Here is a 24,461-nt window from a genome sequence, read left to right as displayed (position 1 = left end):
GGTTGCATCTCATGATTGATTGTGTGTGTGTCTTTGTTTTAAGACTTTAATATTACTGGTGGGTTCAATAAGTAATAATAAATATATAAGCCTAACAGGAGGGACGCCATACACAATTAAAACCTGACACTCAACATACAATAAAGAGTCATGAACTCTCTTTTACTCCTACATTAGGCATATACTTTGACTGTTATGGCACAAGGGACCTATTTATATCCAATAAAGTATTACAACCTCTCCTGCAGGCCCACTACAAGGCACTAAAGCAGACCCAATATGTGATAGAGACTACATCCACCCTTCCAAATTACCCACATCATGGCTTCTGTCAGTATGATGTATAACCTGGCTGTTAGAGAATTACCATGCCATGGACAGGGCCTGCCTAATCTTCGACGAATATCACATTGTCATCAACACTAACACAACAGCATAATTAGAGACACTAGGCAACAAACAAGTATGCAGTTATGTTACATGTTAATTAGTATAATGTGCAATGTAATTTACCTATGGTGCAATTACATGTAGGAGTAGCATGATAACAAAAGATACATTTGATATGTCGCACCCTATTGCACATAGGTGCAAAAGACAGGACTACTTTTCTACACATATTGTAAACCCCTGAGATTCTCTCCACTACATATTGACTAAGTTTTAGTGCAGGTGTCATAGTAGAATACTACAATGCAAGGTGGCAAAATTTACGGTTGGCATTGTATTTGCTTTGTTGTACTTCTGGTTTTAGAAGTACCAGTCCATTAAAGATGTAATGCTTTGCCCAATCAGGTGCATTAGTATCAGTCTTCTTTTTGCATCAATACCTAGTTTGCTAGAAGGTAATTTTTCTCAAAGCAATTTGTTTTTATCACAGAGAAGATGGGAAATCAAAATTCTTGTCACGACATGTCAAAAGGGATGCTCATCAAGATGTGTCATTCAGATACAGCTTCTCTCTATCTGCTTCTGTTATCATGTCTCAAATTTGACTGACATTTAGGAATGGTTTGAGAAGTCACCATGTGAGCTGTGCAGATTCTGCTTTCTAACCTCTTGTGTCTTTGGTAATCAAGACGGACCAAAATTTGTGGGCTGAAGATCACAGGTTATGGGGTGAAGAAGCTTATGTTAGATGTAGACGTGACTGGAACTATAATGGCATTCCTTGTGACAAAATTCACTTTGCTACATTTTTCTCTTGAAAAGATTGCTGTATAATATAATCCAAACATAACACCTACATGTATATAATGTAAAAGTCATTGATATGTTGATATTGACTTGAACGTGTACATGTAAATTTGTTTACACTATCAGATAACATTCTATAGATACAACATATCATTAGATACAATGTAGATAGATAGGCAGCAGAATCACAAGCAATGCCATTATGGCACATTGACAAACAAGCTGTTGATAAATGACAAACAAGCTGTTGATTAAAATCTAAAATAATTTCACCATATCCCTGCTTGGTGTTCAATATCTACCAGTAACCCTCAGACTCCGACATCTCAAGTGACCAATACAAATTTTATGCCACATACAAATGTAGCACCCACCAGGGCATTTAAGGTCAAGTATACAAGAATAATTTATCTTTCTTAGATACTTAGATTCTTTTCTTTCTTAGATGCTTCTGACATGAAGCCTGTGTACAATTGATTGATTGATGTAATGCAGGTACTGGGATGGGTGTCTTATTGGAACATCAAAATTACCCTCTCTGTTTTTAATTATGTCTCCCTTATTTATCTCTAAATAATTCTTAATACCCAAAAGGAAATACTACAGACAGTATCAATACCATCTACATGTACCCAATGTACAATGGGTCTATATTTCAATCAGTGTCAAGACAGATTTCTCCTTTCAAACATTATATTGCTAAAAAATTAAAATTGCTTAATTTAGCTTTCACCTTGGCAGCTAATTGTGTGTTCATTATACAGCCTTTTACACACTGTTTTATGATAACAGTTTCAGCCTGACAGAGATTCATGAGCTTCTGTAATCCCATCTTTAAGGTAAAAAGCACCAGGTGTACACGTAACTGCCTACTAAAAGCCATTGACACACCCCCTCATTGACAACCATTTTAATACTGTGAAAACATCTCAGAAGTCTCCACCACAAATTGATGATGTCTTATCAACTTCAATATCATTTAATTGTTATGAAAAATGTATGCAACATTATCTTTTATCCCTTTTGTTCTCAGCTTTATGCAATATCACAGTTAAGTCTATAAAATTTCCATTTTGCATACACACAACCATGTTGACTTCAAATAACCAGATTACACAGCTGCAGAGCCGGTATTGCTGCCCTCAAAATGCGCCATCAATTTCTGCTCAGAAAATCAATACAGGGTTTTAAATGGCTTTTGTGAGCCTCATCTCCACGATATGTTGCCTGCATCAATACCTTTCTTGTGATGGCTTCTCCCTGCCCTACTCACTGAGACACACTACCCTGAAGGGTCCCCTCTATAGCTAACCTCCCTTCCTGCTCCAGTGATTATTGAAATGGCATAAATGGGCAGAGAGGTGATTGCTACAAGAAGCCACATAAAGCCATCACATTCTGTAGCTGGTTGCATTTGAATAATGATATCTATGAACTGAGACATATCCTGGAATTTCCCAAGCAAGGCACTTCACCATCTTCAAGGCTCTTCGTGCCATCATAAAAATGATATTTTAAAAGAATTACCTCTGGCAAAAATTTTCTCATTGTAAGATAACTTGGGTACAATCAACAGTGTAGGAACAAATGCTATTGTTGACAAGCAATATAACAAAACAGGGATAATGTTTTACAATAGTTTGGATCCACAATGTCATCAACCATCGCTAATACAATAGCCAAATATGTCCTATACATACATGACACCTGCAGGACCCACTGGGACAAGGATACTGCAAAATGTATGTGCTATGTAGGCATGCATGGAGCTCTAGGCACAATGTCACCTTGGTGACCTTACCTCGCTTTTTTCCAGCAAAACATTCCTCTGCATTTGCCTCTGTTGAAGCCAACAGCTTCTGAGGGCCTCCAACCAGTGAAATTTCATGCAGTTCTAAGAATACGTAGTCAGGCTCAATTTAATCACATCTTCCTGCCCACCGTTTCTCTCCCTGTCTAACAATCGCACGTTCTGCCAGAAATTCTGAACACATGCAAGGAATACATGGCACTAACTTCAATCCGTGAATAGGAGTTGGTAATAATTAACTATCTCTACTTGAATACATCATTTAGACAATCTTACAAGCCCAAATGGTACTATCTAATGTCAAGCTGTCTGGTCACACTAGTTTTCTCAAATTTCTATACTGATTTCCGTACAGCATATTGAACAAATTTTGCAATAGCAGCAGCTTGTAATGAACTCTGAAAGATATCACAAAACCTGTTTTGGGGCACAGCTTAGCCCGCAAGGACCAGTGCCTGTACTTTATATCATGAATAAACCTGTTTATGCATCTAAGACGCAATCTATGTGAATATCTAAGCTGTTCATATTTTAGGAGTTACAGTAACGTTTACTTTTATCACGTGGGCACTCACAGGATAGCCTCCATTAGCAAACCCTCATTTGACATTGTCCCATGGGAGATTTAAAATATTGTTCTCCGTGTACAGTGGCAACAGGAAGAAACATTGTTTGCTTTGACCTCTTAATGCTGGCTGCCTTGATGATGACAATGGCATACTTCACGCTAGAATTTGGGTCAGTAATTATTACATTTTAGGTGGAATTATAATTTCAATTTATTCTTTTGGTACTTGATCCAGTTAGGCTGATTTCTAGGGTTGAAAATGTCACATATCACATAAGATGAAATGTTCCATGATCATCCAGTGCAAGATGATTAAGTTATTGCCAAGTTCATCTGCATATTTCCTCATCTAACATTTTGATGATGAATTCTTATACTAGGCAGTTAATGTAGTTGACAAGCATGTGTTTGTGAAAATATCAGATACACAGTTGGAAATGACATTGATTTTCCAATCAGCCCGTTGATGTGCAATGACATTCAGGAGCAACATACATGTAAATAGGGTTAAGGGTAACTATATCAAACCATTCTTTTTACTCTAGACACCACAGCTTGTCCCTATGCCATATTTGTCTATATTGTGTCCCAATATTATATGACAAGGATGTCATTTTGAGCGCACCTGCATACTGTAAACCTTCATTTGTGTTGCACAATTCCATTTTGTGTCAGAAAGAAGCAGCAATAATTTTGAAAAGTTACAATTACAATAGTGATTCATGTAGACCTTGATAATAAAAATGAGGCCCAGTTATATGATGGTGCTTCAGCCTCTGGCCTTACACCATAATAAATCATGCTACCTGACAAATATTTGGATTTACAGTATTCTAGTCAATGACTTCCCCTCCCCTACAGAGTGCTTTAATCTGTCATCAATCTTGACTGGGTCCTTGGCAGGGTGTGAATTCTCCCATCTTCAACAAATAAAACTGCCAGTTTGTGTGAAGGTAAACTGTGCCATAGATTCAATATGGATTAATAATCATAAGTCATAAAAACAGAAATCATGGAAAATTTGCCATAGTCTTTTTAGGAATTCAAAAGTAATAGTTTTGTCATAATTGATGTGGAATCATGTGATGGCATGCCTTGTGTGCTCCTGCTAGGATATGATTTAAGACAATTGGAATATAACGCAATTACCATAAGATCAGATTTCACAACACAATATTTTATTAGTAGCAACTGAGCTTACTTCCGCATGGCAACCTGAACATATGGCCCAGACATGCCTGACTGCAGTAGCATGTGCATGCACTCACTACAGGTTTTATTCAAGAGATTTTATATAGATCCAACACATTTTAGGAAACAATTCAAACAAAAAAACTGTCTTTTGTATTTTTATGTTTAATGTGAAATTTTGTAAATAATAATTCTCCAGGTGCATCTACATTTTGATCAACTCCAGTGTCAATCTGACTCAATCATATAACATTACCCACTGCCAGCAGCAAAGTCTTGCATTCTGAATACATAATGTCCTCCCATCTTTAAATTAGTAACACTGTCAACGTTGGCCAAGATAACCAGGCAAGGTGACCCTCCCATGTGATGTTGTAGTGAACCCTGTCACATGCTGCAAATCCAGATCAGCTGTAATAGTGTAATCTCATCGCCTGCTATTAGAAAACCCCCATCACTCACGCACTGAGAGCCGTGGGCACATTCCCGTCAGAGTACTCCAGGCTTCCCTGATGTCTGCATCGCAGACCATTGGAGCAGCAGAGGCAGTCCAGCAGCGATGCCATGGTGGGGTGGGGGAGGGCAGGGAGGGGTGGTGGGCAGGTGTGCCGACTGCCAAGCAAACTAACTTCAATACATTCACACTCCCATCGATCCAATAAATATTACATACTGCTTCCTGCATCCCATTTTCTCCTCCTCATGAATAATGGATCGTGGAAGGCTCGGAAACCTGATTTGGTTCACCCTTTGATGGGGTTTGGGGGAACTAATCCATTCTTATTAGCACAGTGAGCTTCACTACCAGGCCCACCTCTGTGTCTTTAATTACCTCATCAGACTATCATCATCAGTGTTATACAAAATGTCTCGTCAATCTGTAAGAGGAAGCTTAACTGAAATGCTGGAAATGCTGTGTGAAAGCCTGCCACAGTGGGCCCCACATCTACACACATCATGGGGCATGCTTTACCTCGGCTTTGATTTATCATTACCAAAGGCTTCTGCACTGGTGAGGCTCATGTCCACTTTTGTGAATAATCAACAACTGATCTTTGACCTTAGCTTTCCTTATACTAGCATTAAGGGCCTACTGCAAGACAGTTTTGGGTTAAAACTCAGGCCAGAGTTGATAGATCTACATTTTCTTAGTTGACCTTGACTTTGTAATTTAACAAAGTCTTGAAACATAATTCATCAGCAGCTTCCAATTCTATCTTGTATGAAAATAAACTAAAAATCTAAAGGCATTGAACCAATAAACACTGCCACCATATTGGCCTGACCATATTGATCTGTCATTGGAGGTGATGATTATATCCACAAGATTGTTATCACAGTTGGCCCTCCCCCAAGGGGCCAGCCAACTACACAACAGGACAATTGATTTCTTAAATAATCCTGCCCTTCTGACTTACAAGTGCATGAATGAACAGAATACTATTCACATAAACTCCCTTTGGACACATCTCTGCCAATGTTAAATTGTCCAATGAAGTTCAATAATTCCATGACCTTTTCAACTATGCATACATTGCATTGATTCCTTGAGAATTCAAGTCAAGTGTATATTTTGTATGTTTTGAAACTGTGTGTAATCTAATCTAGTTAACCTTAATCTACATTGAGCATTTGATAAGGTTTTAATTTGTCCAATTTAAATAATGTATACAATTATAATTAGGTTTAGACAAATAATAAGCAATGAAAGCCAAATCTCCATAATGATTTATGCTAACCAAAGTAACATAATATTACCATGTGAAGCCAGATGGCAGCAAAGCACAAGCCAATATAAGTGATGGATAGCATGGGTTGATTCATATAGGCTAACCAGCAGAGCATTGACCTAAATACCAAAGAGTTGATGATGCACAGTGGGACAGCACAGATTCAAAACATACAACATTGTTGTGTGATCCTTATACAAGTAGACCAAGAAGTATTCACTGTTTCAAAACTATAAGTAACATGCTCTTACAGTTTTCAAATACTCAACAGAGGGACAGACCAAACACACGAGTGAGCACAACAATCACTACACAGTCAGTGGAACAGCTGGTAGAAGGAGGGGTTGTTTCCACTATGCCCCACATAATATTGATTACTAATCATCCACTTAGGTATATAGTAAAATGTAAATAGAAAGAAGAAAGATGATAAACATGTGTTATTGGCTTATCCATAATCAGAACTCTGAGAACGGTTATGTTCCTGTCCTTGGTGCTGAAACATTGTTATTAAGAATTGTTATGTGCCTGTCCTTGGTGCTGAAACACCATGACTAAGAACGGTTATGTGCCTGTCCTTGGTGCTGAAACACCATGACTAAGAACGGTTATGTGCCTGTCCTTGGTGCTGAAACACTGTTAGTAAGAATTGTTATGTGCCTGCCCTTGGTGCTGAAACACTGTACCGTGTACTGTTTGGTACCTGTCCTTGGCACTGAAACACTGTTAGTAAGAAATGTTGCAGACTGGCCTTTGGTGCTGAAATAGTATTACTAAGAACTGTAATGTGCCTGTCCTTGGTGCTGAAACACTTACTAAGAACTGCTAAGTGTTTGATGTCACACCATTGGTGGAATATGTTATAAGCCTACCTGTCATACTAGAATGTCCACTACCATAAAAGAATATACTGGAGAATATTTAATATTATCAGCAATGTCTTAATAATAATGGCAAAAGGGTAACTTGGCAACAACCTATTTGCCTTTGACTATCTTAATCAAATTGTATCAAACAAGACAAATTCAATTGTCATGGGGTGGAATGTGGTTTACAAATACAACTACAGGTGTCTTCCAACATACCGCTTAAACTGCTGCTCCACAGCCACTAGCTTCTCCCTGAGGATGGTTGCATCCTGTGGGTTGAGCTGGGCCTCCATAGCACCACCTTGCTGTTGCAGACGGTTTAGCATCTCATCATACATGCCGGCCTCCTTGCTGATATGCTGGAGGAACAACAGAGCAGTATTAGGAGCATATTTATGTTGCTGTCAGAAATACAAATATCAATGAACACACAAGAGTATTAAGATAAGTGACCTGTTCTGGAGTTGGCAAACTACACCAAGTGATGGATACTTGTATTGCTTGTCCCACCAAAAGCATAACACGGTGAACATATGAACATACTTTGCAAATGTGTCAGGTAAGCTTTCAATAACTGATTGACTTTATTGTGTATTTGACCTATATGTATTAACAGTACTCATACAGTAGAATTAGAGGCAAAGAAAGATTGAGAGTCAGAGAGGAGTGCCACTAGATATGTGCCAACATTAATGAGATTAAAAGTAAAAAATCTTGTTCAAGCATGTGCAAGATGAGGTAAGATGAATATAACAAAGCTGAAGCTTTTCATTAATGAACTTCTCCTCATTGGCTCTTCTGATGATGATCTAGTTGATGCTGGTCATAAGGTGTAGACGAGGTTAATGAGAAAACCTGGTCTCATCTTTAGCAATCATAATTAGGAGGATATGCTCGATAAAGCAACTTAAGCACATGATCTCTAGTGGTCTTCCAATTGTGCAGGGCAAGTGATGTCATTGATGCTTTTGCTTGAAGGTGTTTTTTTTCTGTCTGTACAGAGAGGTCAACTGACTTTTTACAATAGAAGTCCTTTCCACAAATAATCAAGGGACCTTGCAAGAATTGCATAGTACACTGTAAAATACTGCACTTTTTTTTACCTGATGTTTATCTAGCTGGGTTTCCAATTCCTGCAGGGCTGCATCAAGCTTGACCTCTGGGAAGGTTGCAATGTCTGCTTGCTTCAACCACTGGCTACAGCTGTCCAGGTCAGCCTGGAAGGTCTCCCTGTCCTGTAGGGCACTCTCCAGTCTGACCAGCCATGTGGTCAGCTTGTCCTGAAGGTTATCATTACCTTCTTGCAGACCTGGGAGATAGCAAAGACAAGGATAGCATTGTTTTGAACCAAAGTTTGATAAGGAAGCACAATCAGCACTAATAAACCATGTAGTGCATTTTATAACAGAAGTGGGGGGAAACCTTCTTTAATGTCACAAAGATCATTCCCAGGCTTATTGAGGAAGGAGTACACAATCTAGCAGCATATATGTATAAACGAATTTACACCCCCCCCCCAAAAAAAAAAATCTATAACAATCAATTCTGCCTCATATTTCCCATGAGATAAGGGCAAATTGAAGAAGGCGAGTAAAAAGTATTGATGCAAGTACCTTCAAGAGCACTGTCCAGCTTGACCTTGTCATCCTCATCAAGGTCACCCAGCAGATTTTGTGCTTTGTTGTTGACTTCTGCTATGTTGGGTTGATACAAGGAGACTACATTCTGTAAAGCCTGAAATCACAGCAGACAAATGTTTCTTAGCCTCACATTGTTTGACCTACTTTGTTAATGCAATTCAAGGGGTAATTAATAGAGAAATTGGCCAGTAATCTAATGTGCTCTTTTACCAATAATGTCCTAATAGAACACTACAATTGGGGAATTTAAAATTGACACGCTGTTTACTATCAAAAGTATAAGACAAAAATACCAGAAGAAGTGACAACCCATCTAGGCCTAATAACCCATCCATCTATCACAACCATGCTATCCCATTTGCGCAGGTTAGATATATTGTATCTGTTCCACATGACTTACTTTATCCTGACCCTGACATCGATCATCATGCTTGGGATATTTTGGATACTTGGGGCAATACAGCAGTAGCTAAGGTCACACCAGTAAAAACCCCAATCATAGGAACACAAAACCATTCCGTACCTTGCAGGAATTAATCTGTTTCTGCACACCGTGGGGCTGTAGAGCGACGGGATCCTCCACCAGGGTTTGCACCTTCTTGTCCGTCTGTTCCAGCCATGTTTGGCACTGCTCCAGCTCTGACAGAAGCTCCCGCCGCTCAGAAACGCCTTTTCCCAGCGCCTGCCGCCGCCCCTTGGCATCCTTCTCCAACTGGGCATCAATGCAGTTACAAGAACTCTTATTCCCCATGGCCAGCTGTCCCTCAACAACCATCACCACCTTATAGCAGTGACCTTGAATCCATGCTAACAACAAGCCACTACGTCACATACAGGTCAGACAGGCAGGATCTTCAGGGGCTACTGAACTTCAAACTTGAGTGAGGATGTCATAACAAGAACAGATTCATTTGTCAAACAATATGTTCTGACAGTGCTGGCCAAAAATCTAGACATTGGCATACAGCTTCAGGATGGAATCTCAGCCCAACTCACTGCCCAGGCACGAAACTCAATTTTGAAGTAATTGACTAGCAAGAGGGTGAATGAGATCAATGATATTGCACCCTAATACCGGGATAAAATCAATAGTTATTGATGTAGTGATTCTCATTTGTGGAACAAATGTCCAGTTAGGGACATTATACAATAGATAATGGGAGATGGCTAGAATAACTAAATCTGACAGCAGCATATATATCAGACAATTATGTTTAGTCAAGATAAACAAATTCTATGCATTGCTTGTTACTATCCGACTAGAAACTCAGTATGAAGACAGTAACTGTTATGGATGGATTTCACAATGGTATCATACAATGTAACCTCACCAATCACAGAATCAATCAATAATGAGCATAATAGAATACACAGTTGTAAAGGTGTCCATAATATGAAGAATGGAAAAAATATACCACACATGATGATTACATACAGAGCAACTACAGTGTGTCTTGTCTCCAAAACTAAATTCTTTCCACAAAAATATCCCTTGTTCATTAAAAAAATACAAGTACTGTACATGTATGTGGATAAACTCAATACAAGTCTGATGTTTAATCAAAACAGCCATCTGATTGAATGGAAGGTAACGTATGAGGTCTGGTAAGTCAACATGACCTAAGAGCACTGTAAATGAATACAATTGATGAAAAACTTGTTCTTCACTGATTTCCCAAAGCAACAATAGTATCATAGATGACTACGTATTGTCTGAAATGACCTTCACAGCTTTCACATGCTGATGCTACTGTTTTTTTTTCATTTTGATAACAGCTATTTGCAAATTGATAGTGGAGGAAATGGTTTAATACACTATCTCAACATTATGTGACTTACTTACAAAACAAGACTACTGATACTCAATCATTGTAATATGGTGATCTAATCTTTGATTTTAACAATTTAGGCCAGCCCTGCATGCTGCTTTGTCAACACATATCATACCTGGCAAATTCAAAATACTTAGCAGACCTGTCAACAATATTCTTGCATGACATAAACTGACCCCACTGATACTCATACTAAGTGATGAACAGATAAATTTGTACAACAGCCATACTTTAAGGTCCACTTTAGGAATTTCCATACAAAAACTTGTTTGGTGTCCAGGCCATGGCTTGACAATGTTGCAGCCAGTCAAAAATGTTCAGCCATGCTATCCCACGAGTAGCAAATTCATTATTTTCTATAGGAATGATTCAAAACTGTGCTTATCTTCGAAAACAAACTGCATTGGGCTGCACAGTATCCATGATCAATGATAGACTAACAAATTTCAAGGATTACACCACACAAAACAAGAAAAGAGGCACACACCTGAGTGTACTGTTGCTGGATACTCTGCAGTTTGTCCTCCAGGTCTTTTCTCTCTGCCTTGCCCAGATTTGGCAAGAGTTCCTCAACAAAGGTTTGCATGGAGGCCAGGCTGTCCTTTCTTTCATCTATCTCCTTACATAGGCCCTGTGTTACAGGAGCAGCAAACATTCCAGATTCTTATCTGATAAATTACTGCATCCTCATCATGGAAACAAAGAAATACTTTTCACAGCAATTTTTCCAGACATTCCCATGTAGTGAATGGCTGTTCAGTGATCAAAACACTTCAAATTTCCTTTAAGACTAGCTTTTTTTTTCTTCAGGAAATTGGTGATGTTCACTGAGATATGAAGAGGAACACGCAACTATGGCTTGTCGGCTACAACTGGATGGCATTTCAGCACCATGGGGCATCTTTTGCTTAAATCCTTTGGTTATACAACAGCAATAACAAAGTTATACAAAGATGTGTCAGTTTGATTAAAAATCATAACATTTTTTTACTCAACAGCAAATTTGGAATGTGATAAGATAATCATTAAAATGCAAACATAATTAAATTCCAGGACATACAGAGTACTGCTCCAGCTGTTTTTGTGCTTCTTGCACATCCAGTTTGAGCACCACTGGTGCTGCGACCCTCCCCTGCATGGTCTGCAGCCATGTCTGGGTGCCTGCAGTCTGGAACTGGGCACCACTGAAGTGTTCCAGGGCTGTCTGCAGCTGGGACTGCTGGGATTGGGCAACCTTCAGCAGTCGTCCAAGGTGCTCTTCCAGAATGCTGACAGTGGTAGATAAAGTATATCACAGTTTTGCTCACAACCATATCAGGATTAAAATGGAATGCGCAAGATAAACCAAATATAACTGTGTGGACCTGATTTAATCAGAACATTTGTCAATCTCCAAAGTTTACATACAGATACAAGTCTAAGAATACTTTTTGTGACAACAACACCAAAGGGAAATTGTTACATGCAACATACCTGACATGGTCTTGCAGTAGTTTTTGATCATTGACTGTCAGTGCTGCCGACATGTCCTTCCCCCGGGCTCTCAGCTCCTCAATGGTAACTTTATGGTGCTCTAGGTCTGCCACCAGATGCTACGGTCAAATAAGCAGAGATTTAATCAACACAAGTCATGTTTGAAGAAAACGATAGAATCTTCCTTCCAAGTTTATCCAACTGTAAATCATATTTTTGACCAGAAAAACGGTCGCAAATCCCGTACCTTGGCCTTGTCCAGCCTGACAGGAGTGCTGCTGTCCCTGTCCTGGTCCAGCTGTGCCAGGTTGGCCTGGTACTGGTCTAGCTGGGAGCTCAGCTGTTCCCGGGCATCCTGGTATTCCTCTGCTGCCTTCAGTTCACCATCTCTCTGGGCCTGGTGTAGCAGAGAAACAAATACTTACATCTGACTATGTAAACCCATTTTGTCTTGTTATCCACATTTGGTACAAACACCATACATGTACATGTGTATGCTAGGATAAATAAAACCCTGTTAAGAATTCATAAAGTGAGACTATTATGAGCTAGACAACTTCCAAGGTCTCTGAGTCTAATAGTATAAACTTTCATGACATCTTAGTTAACCAAGTTTGAGAGTCGTCAAATATCACAGACAAAAACAGTGTATCAAGCTGTCCAAAAGAGCATCATGTACTGACCTGGAGGGCTGCTGTGTTGGTACACAGTTGATCCAACTGTTCTGCCAGTTCTGAAATCACTGGATCTTTGACATCAGGAGTGTCTCCTGAAAGGCTGATGAATTTCTGCTCAAGAGCTTTCAAAAAGGTCTCCTTTGATTTCACCTCCTCTGCCAGTTCCTATAATAACATAAGTGGGTAAAATATGTTCAGCGAGTGCATCCAAATCAGGCAGGATTCTAGTACCAAATACATCAGTTTTGCCTTGTGCAACTGGTAATCTAATAGAGACAAAATACCAATTAAAATCATCCATACAAGGAATCCTTTTCATATTCAAACAAGAGATTTTACACATAACAAAGTAGTTCCCAATACTAACCTGTATTTGACTGGACTGTATCTTTGCTCTATTGATGCTGAGTTCAGCTGGTTTTCCCTTCAGCTGAGTGAGGTTTTTCTCTGCCTCCTGCAGGAAGGAGTGAAGCTTGCCCTTGGTCTTCTCCAGCCCCTCCCACTCAGTCACCAGGTCAGAGGCTACTGTAACCCTGTGCTGCAGCTATGGGTGGGGAGAAATTTAAAAAAAATCTTGAACATGGTGAACTTCAATATTTAAAGACATCCCGTATAACACATTTTCAGCAGTGTACAGCACTACAGAAATCAGTAGCAAAAAGAAGACGAAATGTGTGGGCAGTGGGGATATATCCTCATGCCTACCTGTTCTGTTGCTTCTTCCAGCCTGCCCTGCAGAGGAGTGCTGCCATCTGTGTAATCACCAGTGTCTTCTGACAGAGCAGATATGGAGGATTCTGTTGCCTTTGTCTTCTCAAGCATGACCTAGAGTTGCAAGTCAGATGATAAGTAACTGCAAAAACTCAAATATATGCAGTGGTATGCAACATGATTTTGGAAAGGAAGAATTTTAGCATCAAAAGTACTGATGTTTCAATACCTTTTGCTCTGCAAGTATTTTCTGGGCTTCCTCCAGACTTGAAGCATGGCTTGGCTCTTGCCCTTGTACAGCAGTTATAGCTTCCTTTAGCCACTCATCTGCAGCCTAGCAGTTCAGTACAAGTAGATTGGTTAGTTAACCCAAAGCTACTGAAAAAGCCCTTTTTAATCTGTGATAAAATGGGTTAAGTATAAGATAAGTTCTTGATGTACATGTATGTTATTAAGTCATAAAAACATTCACACTGACAGCTACTGAGTAATTTTCAGCACAAAAACAAAGCCTATCTACACATGCAGCTTTAAACAAATAGCTCATTGTAATTCTCCCTGAATTGAAAAGCAGTGGAAATATGTTTCAATGTAAAAAAATTATTCATTTATCTGCATATTGTAAACTTTCACAATAGTGCCCACCTGTAAAGACTCCTGTAGCTGCTCATGTTTTAGAACAGCAGCATCCAGCTGTTGCTGCACCTGTTGACCTGCAGTCTTCACAGAACTATAGCTGGACTGTAGAGTATCTACCTGAGAGGAGACCTATTGCAAAAGACTTAGTTAGTTCTTGACAACATACAATATGAATTATTCTGTAAGCAGGTAATACGTCAAATGTCACTCTACCATGTCATTATAGAGAGAAATTGATACATGTGATGGGATCCAATCGTTTGTACCAGTTTGGCCCAAGAATGTGAAGGCGAGGTCAGTCTAGAGTGGAGACCTAGAGAGGGAGGTCCTGGTGGTGGCTGTCTTAGGATAGGAAGTTGATTAAACAGTTAAAGTTCGGACTCTGTGACTCGGCTCATCCTCTGACACGAACGATTCCCGTGTCAGTTTCCCGGACGCACACAGTTGTACGAGTTCAGCCAGATGCGGGACATCTCGTCCCACAATGGCAGGGCGCGGCAGGTTTGGGGTAACCTTAGCCTTGATCCGGTAACTTCGGTGGCCAATCCGGATGTCTATCTGCGCGGTGGGGTATTTTCTTTCGTCCCCATGGACGCAGGTGATTCCATCTTGATCATCGGTGAGCTTCCTTGCGTCCACGAGGTCTTCTCGGACTAAGGTCTGGGCGCTCCCAGTGTCCAGCAACAGTGGTACTGTCCTTCCCTCTACCTGGCCCCCGATGACGAAGGTTGCCTGTTGCCGGGTCCTCGTGCCCGTGAAGAAGGATCTAGCCCCGGATGGTTGTGCCTCTTTAGTCACAGGGCAGTCCCTTGCGAAATGGCCAGGGTCACCACATGTATAGCAGGTACCATTCCCGCGCGCTGTCCAAGGTTGTGGGCGACCACGGCTTTGTGGTGTCTTTTTCCCCTTTTCTTCTTCCTCCCTGCTGGAAAGCTCCTTCTTGTGGGCGGTCAGGTAATGTTGAGCCACCTCTGCCAGCTCCACCAGACTATCTGGATTTCGCTCTCTGAGGTGTATTGCCAGGTCTGGTGGGCAGGCTTCCATAAACTGCTCTTTCACAAACAAATCACGAAGCGACTCGTAATCCTTCGTCGTCTTGGATAACTCCACCCACCGGTCCAGGTAACTGGTCAGGCGTACCAGGAACTGCTCTGGACTTTCTCCTTTGTCCGGCTTGTTCTGTCGGAACTTGTTGCGGAAGCCATCCTCAGTTAGATTGTACCGTTTCAACAATGCCACCTTCACTTTGTCGTAGTCTTGGGCGTCTTCGTTACTGAGCCTCGAATATACTTCGAGTGCCTTCCCAGTTAACAGCGCGCTTAGGTTGGAGGCCCAGACCTCCTCCCTCCAGCCGTTGGAGCTGGCAAATCTTTCAAACCTCTGTAGGAAGGCATCTACTTCGTCCTTCTAGAAAGACTTCAGTAACCTGTTGCAGACCATCTACATGTATTACTATAGCCTGTATGTAGTTATTGGCCTTCTCAAGAACAGCAGTTGGAAATGAAGAAGACACAATTTAAATACAGACACAGAGGCATTACAATTCAGTTACATGAAGTTAGCAAATACCTTTTTCTTGAGTTTGGCCCTGGCTACATCGGCCATGGGGATGTGAGGTGAGGTAAGCTGTTTGCCGGTGTCTCTGATGCTGTCTATGTTAGACTGGAAAGCCTCTACCTCCTGCATCACAGCCTAGGTGATGGGAGTGGTGCAGGCGGATGGAAAAGCAGTGCATGAAATGTGATTTATGAGACACAGCCAAGCTTATACTTGTAGATACTTGTGGCTACCTAAAGCAACACAGATACACTACAATCTTGCTAGTTCTGTATAAACTAAATTTAAGCTTGCTGTGTTCAAAACTTCAAAAGCTGATATCATTAAGGGCAGGACAACTGATGAAAAATCAACAGCTTGTGCTAGACAGACACTGTACAAGTAAGAAACAAAACACAGACAACACATCAAACATCACAGTCAAGGAACAATCAGGTTGAATGTGGTGGGATTTTAACAACACTGCCACTAAATATGCTATGAATTCACAGTTTAAAGTTTTGAGCTTCATCTCTACACTTATCAACAGTATCAAAACTTATGTCATTCCTTAATTAATAATATCATCATGTTGAAGTAGTAATGCACCTATCAGGAACCCTACCTTGTGCTGCTGGTGCTCCTGCTGTGCCCTCTCCAGGCTGGCTGGCTGACTGCTGCCTTCTGACATCACTTTATTGGACATCAGCATCAGCCACTTCTCTGCTTCCTGCACCTGGAAGGGCAAAATAATTTGACAACTAACTGAACAGTAGGAAATTATGATGCAACACTTTAACAGCAACACATATTCATAATCAAACAGTGGTCATCTTTATCACAAGCCATGAAGCAGTTAATACAATGAGCCACAGAGGATAAAATATCAATGGAGATACAAAGAGAATGCTAATAGATACCTTGCCCTGATACTCCGTATGCGTTGTGGTGACCTTGACAAACATGGTGATGATCTCCTCCAGCCTGGTGATGATGATGGTGAACCTCCTCTCCAGCTGGCCCAGACTGGCTGACTCCTGTCCTCCCCGCTCCTTCAGCTGTGCCGCTTGCTGTTTCAGGTCATCCAGGACTGACTGCTTCTGCAACACCTCTGACTGAAGAGCCTGTGAGAGGACATAGATATATGACATGAGCTGTTCGTCTATCAATCAAAATGTACTGTTACTTTTTAGCTGAAGTTTTTCAAACATCAGTTCTGCCTGTTACTTTTGGCAAAAAAGGTCAAAATGCCTTTAAAAGCTTTGCAGAAACTACATGTAAGCCATAACCAAGAGAGACAGTTGAGATTTTCACAATAATCATACCTGGTACTTCTCTAATTGTGACTTCTTCTCTCCCAGCCGTGCTCCCACCTCCACATCAGCTGACAGTTTGGACTCCAAGTCCTTCAGCCAGGTGGAGAAGACTTCCACAGCCTCGGCATGCTCCTGTTGCTGATGGACCTCTGAGTCCACTGAAGTCTGTAGTTCCTGCAGGGAAGTATCAAGTTGCTCGTACTCCTTCCTCAGCCTCTCCACCTCCTGGATGATGTGCTTGTGGCCATGGGCTGCTGTAGTGGACAGGACTTTCTCTGTCTTGTCTGAGGCTGCCTTCAGTTTGGATTTCCCGTCTTGGATTGTAGTTCCCAGGTCCTAGGGTATAAAACATGGCACTGTTTTAGTCAAATGACAAGTATTTACCTTGGTTGTTACAGGACTACCTTATACATGTAGATCTTGACTCAACTTTGGAGAAGAAAATGACTTTTCCTACCTTGAGAGTTTTGATCCTGGTCTCCAGTGGTTGTGTTGTGTTTGATTTACAGCGTTGTATCTCTTGACTCAGCTGGCTGATCCAATGTGAGGTGGACTTAAGGGTCACTTCAAACTGTTCATGATCTGTCACTGTCTGGTCCAGCTTTTTCACCAGATCCTGATGGAATAAACAATTAAGTCTGTAAGATGACTACATTAATTTTCATTATATACATTCATGACCATTGTGGTGTCCTAACAAGAAAAACAGATCATTTTATACAACAATCCAGATACTCACCTTGCTGATGATGGTGAGAGACTGGAAGTGTGAAGTGATGTTGGTGACCTGTGACCCCAAGCTGACATTTGCTGCCTGGTGACCCATCACTGCTGTAGCCTGCTTACTCAGGGCCTCTATGGCAGTCTTCCTCTTCATCACTTCATCATGGTAAGACTAATTAATGGGTGGAGAGTTAAAACAGTAGTTACATAGAGCACCTCTTTAAGGTGGTGTCCAATAAATGCCACCTTGTTTTCATTCATCTATATTCAGCACTTACCAATCAACACTTTGAAAGTCTTATCATGGTTAACAAGCCTCACATATACATAAATATAAATGTACAATTGAATTCCTAAATGTACCATGAAATGTACATGTAAATGTACCGTTGACCAGGGTTAGCCTCAACAATTCTATCTGTACCTTGTACTTAGCAAGTTGTTCTTTCTTCTCTTGTACAGTTGACACAAGGGGAACCTCAGCCTTCAGGGTTGACTCCATGTTTGCCAGCCATGTTGTTAGCTCTTTCTCCATTTCCTCATACCTGTATCAAAATGATCAAAACCTTGTAGATACATTGTCCTAACAGCATCATGTCCTTTTACAGAGACATAAAATTATCATGTATCATGAAGACATACATTTTTATTCGTCATTAATATGAAATGATGAATCTGACTTGATTTACAAAATAAAATTTAGAAATGACACATACAGCATTTGCTTCTTTTGTTAGACAGGAATCAACATGAACACATCATTCATAAGACCAGTATCATCAGAGTTGGGAAGGAGTACCTTTTCCACTCTCCCAATAAGACCTCCAGGTCAGCAGAGAGTTTCCCGATGTCTCTGGAGAACTCATCTCTGTCCCTGTGTGCTGTTTTGATCTCCAGCTGGATGTGTTTGACCCCTGGCTGGGAGGTGTTGAGCAGAGTCTGGTCACCCAGGGATGACAGGTGTTCCACCTTGGACTTGCCAGTCGTGACATAGGACCGCAGCTCCTAGATGGACATGTGCAATAGATATGTATTTCTAGTTTGTTCAATTTACACACTTGCATGGTATGAATATCACAATATTGTCAACTCATATCAACATAGTCAACAACTTGTTCTGACGGGTTACCTGCAGTTTCTTCAGCTTAGTCTGAGTGGCTGCTCTTTCAGTGCAGGGCTCAGCACAGCCACGCAGCTCCTCCTGTGCTGGGCTGAACCAAATTCGGAAGGACTGCATGGCTTCCTGGTACTGCTGGTGGTCTGACACTACACTTTCCATGTGGCTGATACGATCCTATGTCAGGAGAATCAAGGCAATCATTTGTAAGAATTTATTATTTTACTTTGGTGCTACAAGTTCTTGGTTTGTTCATGAATGTAGACAGGGCAGGACAGTGTACTTTGTCATGAAGGCAGTCCAGCACATTTATGACACATGATAGCACAAACACTTATCAATATCTTCATTAAAATGATACTACTTTCTACTATGTACCTGTGCCTTAGTTAGCAGTTCTGCATAGTGTTCCCTAATGTCACTGACATCACTGTCTGATGTGACCTGACCAGCCTTCTCCACCACCTTCTCCAGCAGAGACTGGTGGGTCACTATGTCCTGATGAATGGCCTGCAGGATGACAAAGACTTTACTAAAAGCCAGTTTTTTGCTTGGATGGGAGGATCCCTGATCAATGTGAGTAGAGAATTGAAGATTTCAGATAATGGTATATGACTTGTTCATCCATGTAAAGACTTCTACTATCATGGTGAGTAAAAACTACAGATCTAAAGGTGATACATTACCTGTTGTTTATTTAGTTGAGCTCTCTTCTCTTTTAGGTCAGCTACAAGAGGTAGGTCTTTGTCCAGAGTAGACTCTGTCTGATGCAGCCAATTTGTCAGCTGATCCAAACTCTCCTGGTAGCTGCCCCACTGTAGGAGGCTATTTTCCAGACTAGCCTTGGTCTAAAAATGGAAAAATTTACGTCCTAAATGTGTACAAAAATAGCCTAAAGACAAAATGTATGTGTCCACATTATCTCAGTGAAATGAATCAGTGATATGTAAAAGAATGATGTAATCACCTCAGAAGCAGAACTGCTGAATGCCTGCCAATCCTTCCTAAGAGACTCCAGCTTCTGCTGTATGATGCTCCTGCCTTCAGCGGCTGTATTCTGCATGGTTTTCTCACCGAGTCCCACTGCCATGTTCAACTTCAGCTCACCCTGCTGTTTAGATGCCAGCAGCAGCTGAAATACAGGGTTATATTATTTCCATAACCATGACCTGATAAAAAGGCAGAATGTCTAAAGCAATAAAATCTATTCAATGCATTTCATGATCTATTCAATATGCTTTTCAATTCGTTCATTCTCTTTGTGATATTACTTGAGGACAGCCTTTAATTATCCTACCTGCACGTCTGCCAGTCTTTTCTCAATCTGCTCCCTGGAGCCTGATGTCTTGGCCAGTGATGTCAGCTGGTCCTTTGAACCTTCCAGCCAGTCCTGAGCCTCCTGTAAGCCTTGATGATACTCCTCATGTTGGCTCACCTGTTGACCACATTGGCTCAGGATGTCCTACAAAGCAAGACAACATGTTATAGCATCTACGAGAAACAATGATGACAAGTTAGCATTTTGTGTACAAGTTAATTATTAAAAACAATGATTCCTTATGTAATGTACCACACGCGAAAAGTTTAGAAATGATAAAGCAGTAAATGTTTTTCCATTGCATGGAAACTTCTCCAACAAATTTCTTTCTCAGGGTAAATTTCCATTACTAGCTAAATAATACTGGTATGATCTGAAATCACCTTGACTGCATTGGTGAGGCCCTGGTACCGTCCTGACAGCAGGCTGACTTTCCTGGCCAGGTTGTTATCATGGCTGTCTTTGTTACCGAGTTCTAGTGCCTGTTCCTTCAGGCCACTCAGAGCAGCAGCATGGTCAGCCACATCCTGCTGAATATGCTGGAATCTACACAATATTGAGTCAGTAAATGTCAGTTGAGAAAAACACCTTAAAGTTTGTTGAATTATCAGGGTATGATGTTTGGAATGCTAAAGTTAAATCAGCAAATACATGTAGTTAGTGTACTGCTGTCTACATTGACAAATAAAGTAAGAAAAGTCATATAAAAAGTTTTTTTAAGTATCATTGTCAATGACAGGTTGAGTATATTTGTCTAATAGACGCAAACAGGAAGGAATAGAAATAACAGATCAAGACTGTTCATCTTGAAATGATACCTTTGTGCCTGTGACTTCTTCAAGGCTAGGTCAGCCTTCAGTGAAAACTCAGTCCCTACAGTAGCTTCAACTTCCTCCAGCCATTTGTCAAACTTCTGCAGCTTCTCTTCAAAGTCCTTATGTTGGAACAGGGATTCCTCCAGGGATGCCTTGGACCTTTTGTTGCAATAAGATAGAAGTTAATGTTTGATAAACTTGTAATGCCTTGGTTAGTTGCTTATATGTGCAGCCATTTATTTTTATGTTTTGCCATTTACCTCCATCAGTTTCTTGTAAAACACACGGTAAAGAATACATGTACTATGCATGTTGTAGACATCAGGAAATTTTGCAAAATTTCAACATAATACCGTTTTGCCATGTTGATGAGTGTTTCCCATTCCTGCCTAACAGAGGTGAGCTGGTGAGAGATGCTGTCTGTGCTTGTTGATGGCAAAACATCAGAAAGACACTTTCCTTGTTGTCCAGCAGCAACCAGCTTGTGTTCCTCTGCACTGACCTTGGACAAAACATCCTGAGGGAAAAATGTCAACATTACAGCTTTGTTTAATTGATAGAATTAAAACAACGCTCTAATCCTTAAATTCTTTTACTTGTTATTAAACAGAATTCCGTCATCACAGACATCAAAACTCATAATTATATGAAAATTTCAAATCATATTGACTTGCAAAAGAACAGTGAAATTATACTGTGCCATATATGTACCTGTATCTGGTGTAGTTTGTTTTCAATATCTGCCTGTTCTCCTGTTGGCTCTGTGCATCCAGCCACAGTATCCTTGTAAGGATTTAGCCAGGTGTGCAGATCCTCCACAGTTGTATTAAACCTCTGATCCAGGGTGTGCTCCAGGTGTCCCTGCACTTTTTCAGCTGATGAGCAGGCAGAATCATACCTTGTTCTGACACTGGACACACCTTGTGTCAATGGCTCCAGATCAGAGGATTGGTACTTTCTGCAGATGACATTCAACTTTTCACTGGCAGCCTCCACATCACTTTGTCGTGACTGCAGCTCTGCCGCTATGTCCTGTTGAAGAAGTGAATGCTTTAGTATTCAGTTGACGGTAGTTTGACAATGTTATGTTTCTGTTTGCATATGCATTACATGCTTGAGACATTAGGTACTGTAGACATTTGGTGAGATGCCTTTGAGTAATACACATTGTGCTCTATTAATGTTCACAATTATGTTCACAGCACTGTAAAGCAGGTTTCTAAATCTTAAAACAGATGTGGATTGAACTGAAAAAAAATGAAGATATCTTACCTTGCACTGTTTGATGAGGCCTGAGATGTGAGCATCACTACCTGAGTTATCATCACATTTTGACAGTTTCAGTTCCACTGTCTGCAGCCAGGCTAGCAAACCATCCACCTGATAAATGTACAGAATGTATTGTTGAGTTATTGGTATCCACAGTTAATGCTCCATATTGGATGATAACAGATCCATTGCTTTAGTCTGTGTTCCGATGTACAATATCTGTTCCTGGATGAAGTGTAAAAGACTGACATCTTACAAACAAATGTTGGATGATGAAGCTCAGTTTACCTGCTTCTGCAGTGCCTCCTGTTGTCCACTGAAGTCCTGCAGCACTGCCTGTCCATCAGAAGCCAGTTTCCTGGCCTTGTTTAGCTCTGATGAAATGTGGTCCAGTGTGTTGTGTACATCTGATGACTCCCTGCCACAGATGCTCTCCAGGGATGACACCTTTTTCTTCAAATTTTCAAACTGTTTCTCATGGTTGTGAAGGTCATCCTAGAATTATAACACAATCATGGATTAAGTATGACCAGTTAGACACAAGAACAGCAATTTGACTACTCAATAGTGAATGTATGACAGATTTTAAATGATTGGAAACGAAAGGATTTGGCATCAGTTCAGCACTCAAACTCAAACAATGAATGGAGCTGACTGACCTGGAACAGCTCTAGTTTGGACTTCACTCTCCCACTGTCCTTAAAGTTGGTGACTTCAGCCTTGAGCTCAGACACAGGTCCTGCCAACCACTGGTCAAAGTCCTGTGTGCTTGCATTGATCTCTTCCCACAGCTTCAGCTGGGTGGTCAGGGACTCCTTCTGCTGCTGAACTTTTTGGCCTAAGTCCAGCCAGCTTTCAATGGATGCATCCAGGCTTGTCTTCACACCCTCGGGTTTGTAGTGTTCTGTGGCCCTCAGTTGTCGCATCAGAAGGTTACCGTTTGTAGTCAAGTCATCCAGAAGGGCCTGTTGCTTTGTTAAGGTGGATTCAGCTTCCTGTGGATGGAACACATTTAGCAGGTATTCTTGAACCACTCTTATCAAGGAGACCAGGGAAATTGTCCAATCATGTTTACTTCTGGAGAGGAAATCTGAATGACTGAAAAATTTATTTAAACTTATGAGCATTTTACATCTAAATACTGACCTCCAATTTTCGAAGTTGTCTGCTGACATCCTCCTCTCTGAGCAGACCTGTTCCCACAGAGGCTGTGCGACTGATGCCCTGCACCATCTCATCCACAGCTGACTTGCACTTCTGGTACTGAGCAAACAGTTCCAACAGGCTGTGGCAGGATGCCTGCCTCTGGCCCAGCAACTCCTAGATATGGACATAAAGACAAGATGAACAATACATACATGTACATGTACATAAGATTCAAATTGAACCTGAAAATAATGTCTTGCAGATCTACACACTTTCCAAATCTTTGTATGGTAGTATTCAGCACCACTTATTCTGTTCCTTTCCTTAGATACTGAGTATACTTTTTAGTTCACCTGGACATGTTGAGCTTTGCCAGTCGTGTTATGTATGTGTTCCTGTACAAGTGGATCCTTCCTGGGGTCCAGTGAAGTCACCTCACTACCTCTGCTCTTCAGTGAGGTCAAGTCTTGATTGCAACTTTTCAGCTCCTCTAGAAGTTTCTATAAAAGGAATAGTCACTGAGTAAGAAATTTCCTGTGATAACCTTATTAATAAACAAACAAAAGACTGAGTGAGAAAGAATGAATGACTGAGAAGACATTATTTCATTCTCTATCTAATATTGCTGACATGATTTGCCAAAATTGTGTATCCTCACCTCACAGCCCTTAAGCTGTGCCTTGATATTTTTGTTGGTTGGTTCCATTGCACCATGCACCTGTAACTTCTCCTCCAAAGCTGCCAGCTGTTGAAGAACCTTCTCCTCCTTCTCCAGGAAGGCCTTCCAGCAGGTGTCTGCCTGAGCCAGCTGCTCCTGCTTCTTTTGTACCACAGATTTACAGTTCTCATGAGAGGATAACAACTGCTCCACATCCTCCCTGATG

At 40.9% G+C, this 24,461-nt stretch overlaps 1 protein-coding gene across 1 annotated transcript in view; it reads right to left on the bottom strand.

Annotated features, from left to right (window-relative positions):
- Nucleotides 1-7,559: 7,559 nt before the first annotated feature.
- LOC109469061 (nesprin-1-like) overlaps nt 7,560-24,461 on the bottom strand; it is a 30,727-nt gene continuing 13,825 nt past the window's right edge. The window contains exons 30-65 of the mRNA XM_019767446.1: nt 24,236-24,455; nt 23,931-24,077; nt 23,578-23,751; nt 23,091-23,426; nt 22,720-22,926; nt 22,435-22,542; nt 21,874-22,194; nt 21,516-21,679; nt 21,166-21,321; nt 20,731-20,893; nt 20,327-20,491; nt 19,997-20,161; nt 19,716-19,877; nt 19,408-19,539; nt 19,042-19,206; nt 18,712-18,917; nt 18,337-18,457; nt 17,929-18,084; nt 17,647-17,805; nt 17,199-17,525; nt 16,794-16,997; nt 16,499-16,609; nt 15,907-16,029; nt 14,344-14,466; nt 13,928-14,032; nt 13,693-13,812; nt 13,355-13,531; nt 12,994-13,152; nt 12,558-12,707; nt 12,311-12,429; nt 11,898-12,105; nt 11,325-11,468; nt 9,529-9,717; nt 8,979-9,099; nt 8,469-8,674; nt 7,560-7,724 (exon numbers count right to left, since the gene is read on the bottom strand). Coding sequence (XP_019623005.1) covers nt 7,560-7,724; nt 8,469-8,674; nt 8,979-9,099; nt 9,529-9,717; nt 11,325-11,468; nt 11,898-12,105; nt 12,311-12,429; nt 12,558-12,707; nt 12,994-13,152; nt 13,355-13,531; nt 13,693-13,812; nt 13,928-14,032; nt 14,344-14,466; nt 15,907-16,029; nt 16,499-16,609; nt 16,794-16,997; nt 17,199-17,525; nt 17,647-17,805; nt 17,929-18,084; nt 18,337-18,457; nt 18,712-18,917; nt 19,042-19,206; nt 19,408-19,539; nt 19,716-19,877; nt 19,997-20,161; nt 20,327-20,491; nt 20,731-20,893; nt 21,166-21,321; nt 21,516-21,679; nt 21,874-22,194; nt 22,435-22,542; nt 22,720-22,926; nt 23,091-23,426; nt 23,578-23,751; nt 23,931-24,077; nt 24,236-24,455 — 6,178 coding nt within the window. The remainder of the gene's footprint in view (nt 7,725-8,468; nt 8,675-8,978; nt 9,100-9,528; nt 9,718-11,324; nt 11,469-11,897; nt 12,106-12,310; nt 12,430-12,557; nt 12,708-12,993; nt 13,153-13,354; nt 13,532-13,692; nt 13,813-13,927; nt 14,033-14,343; nt 14,467-15,906; nt 16,030-16,498; nt 16,610-16,793; nt 16,998-17,198; nt 17,526-17,646; nt 17,806-17,928; nt 18,085-18,336; nt 18,458-18,711; nt 18,918-19,041; nt 19,207-19,407; nt 19,540-19,715; nt 19,878-19,996; nt 20,162-20,326; nt 20,492-20,730; nt 20,894-21,165; nt 21,322-21,515; nt 21,680-21,873; nt 22,195-22,434; nt 22,543-22,719; nt 22,927-23,090; nt 23,427-23,577; nt 23,752-23,930; nt 24,078-24,235; nt 24,456-24,461) is intronic.

Source organism: Branchiostoma belcheri, unplaced genomic scaffold, assembly GCF_001625305.1.
Source record: "Branchiostoma belcheri isolate BF01 breed outbred unplaced genomic scaffold, Haploidv18h27 scaffold20, whole genome shotgun sequence".
Taxonomy (NCBI): domain Eukaryota; kingdom Metazoa; phylum Chordata; class Leptocardii; order Amphioxiformes; family Branchiostomatidae; genus Branchiostoma; species Branchiostoma belcheri.
This window is presented reverse-complemented; position numbering and strand designations above follow the sequence as displayed.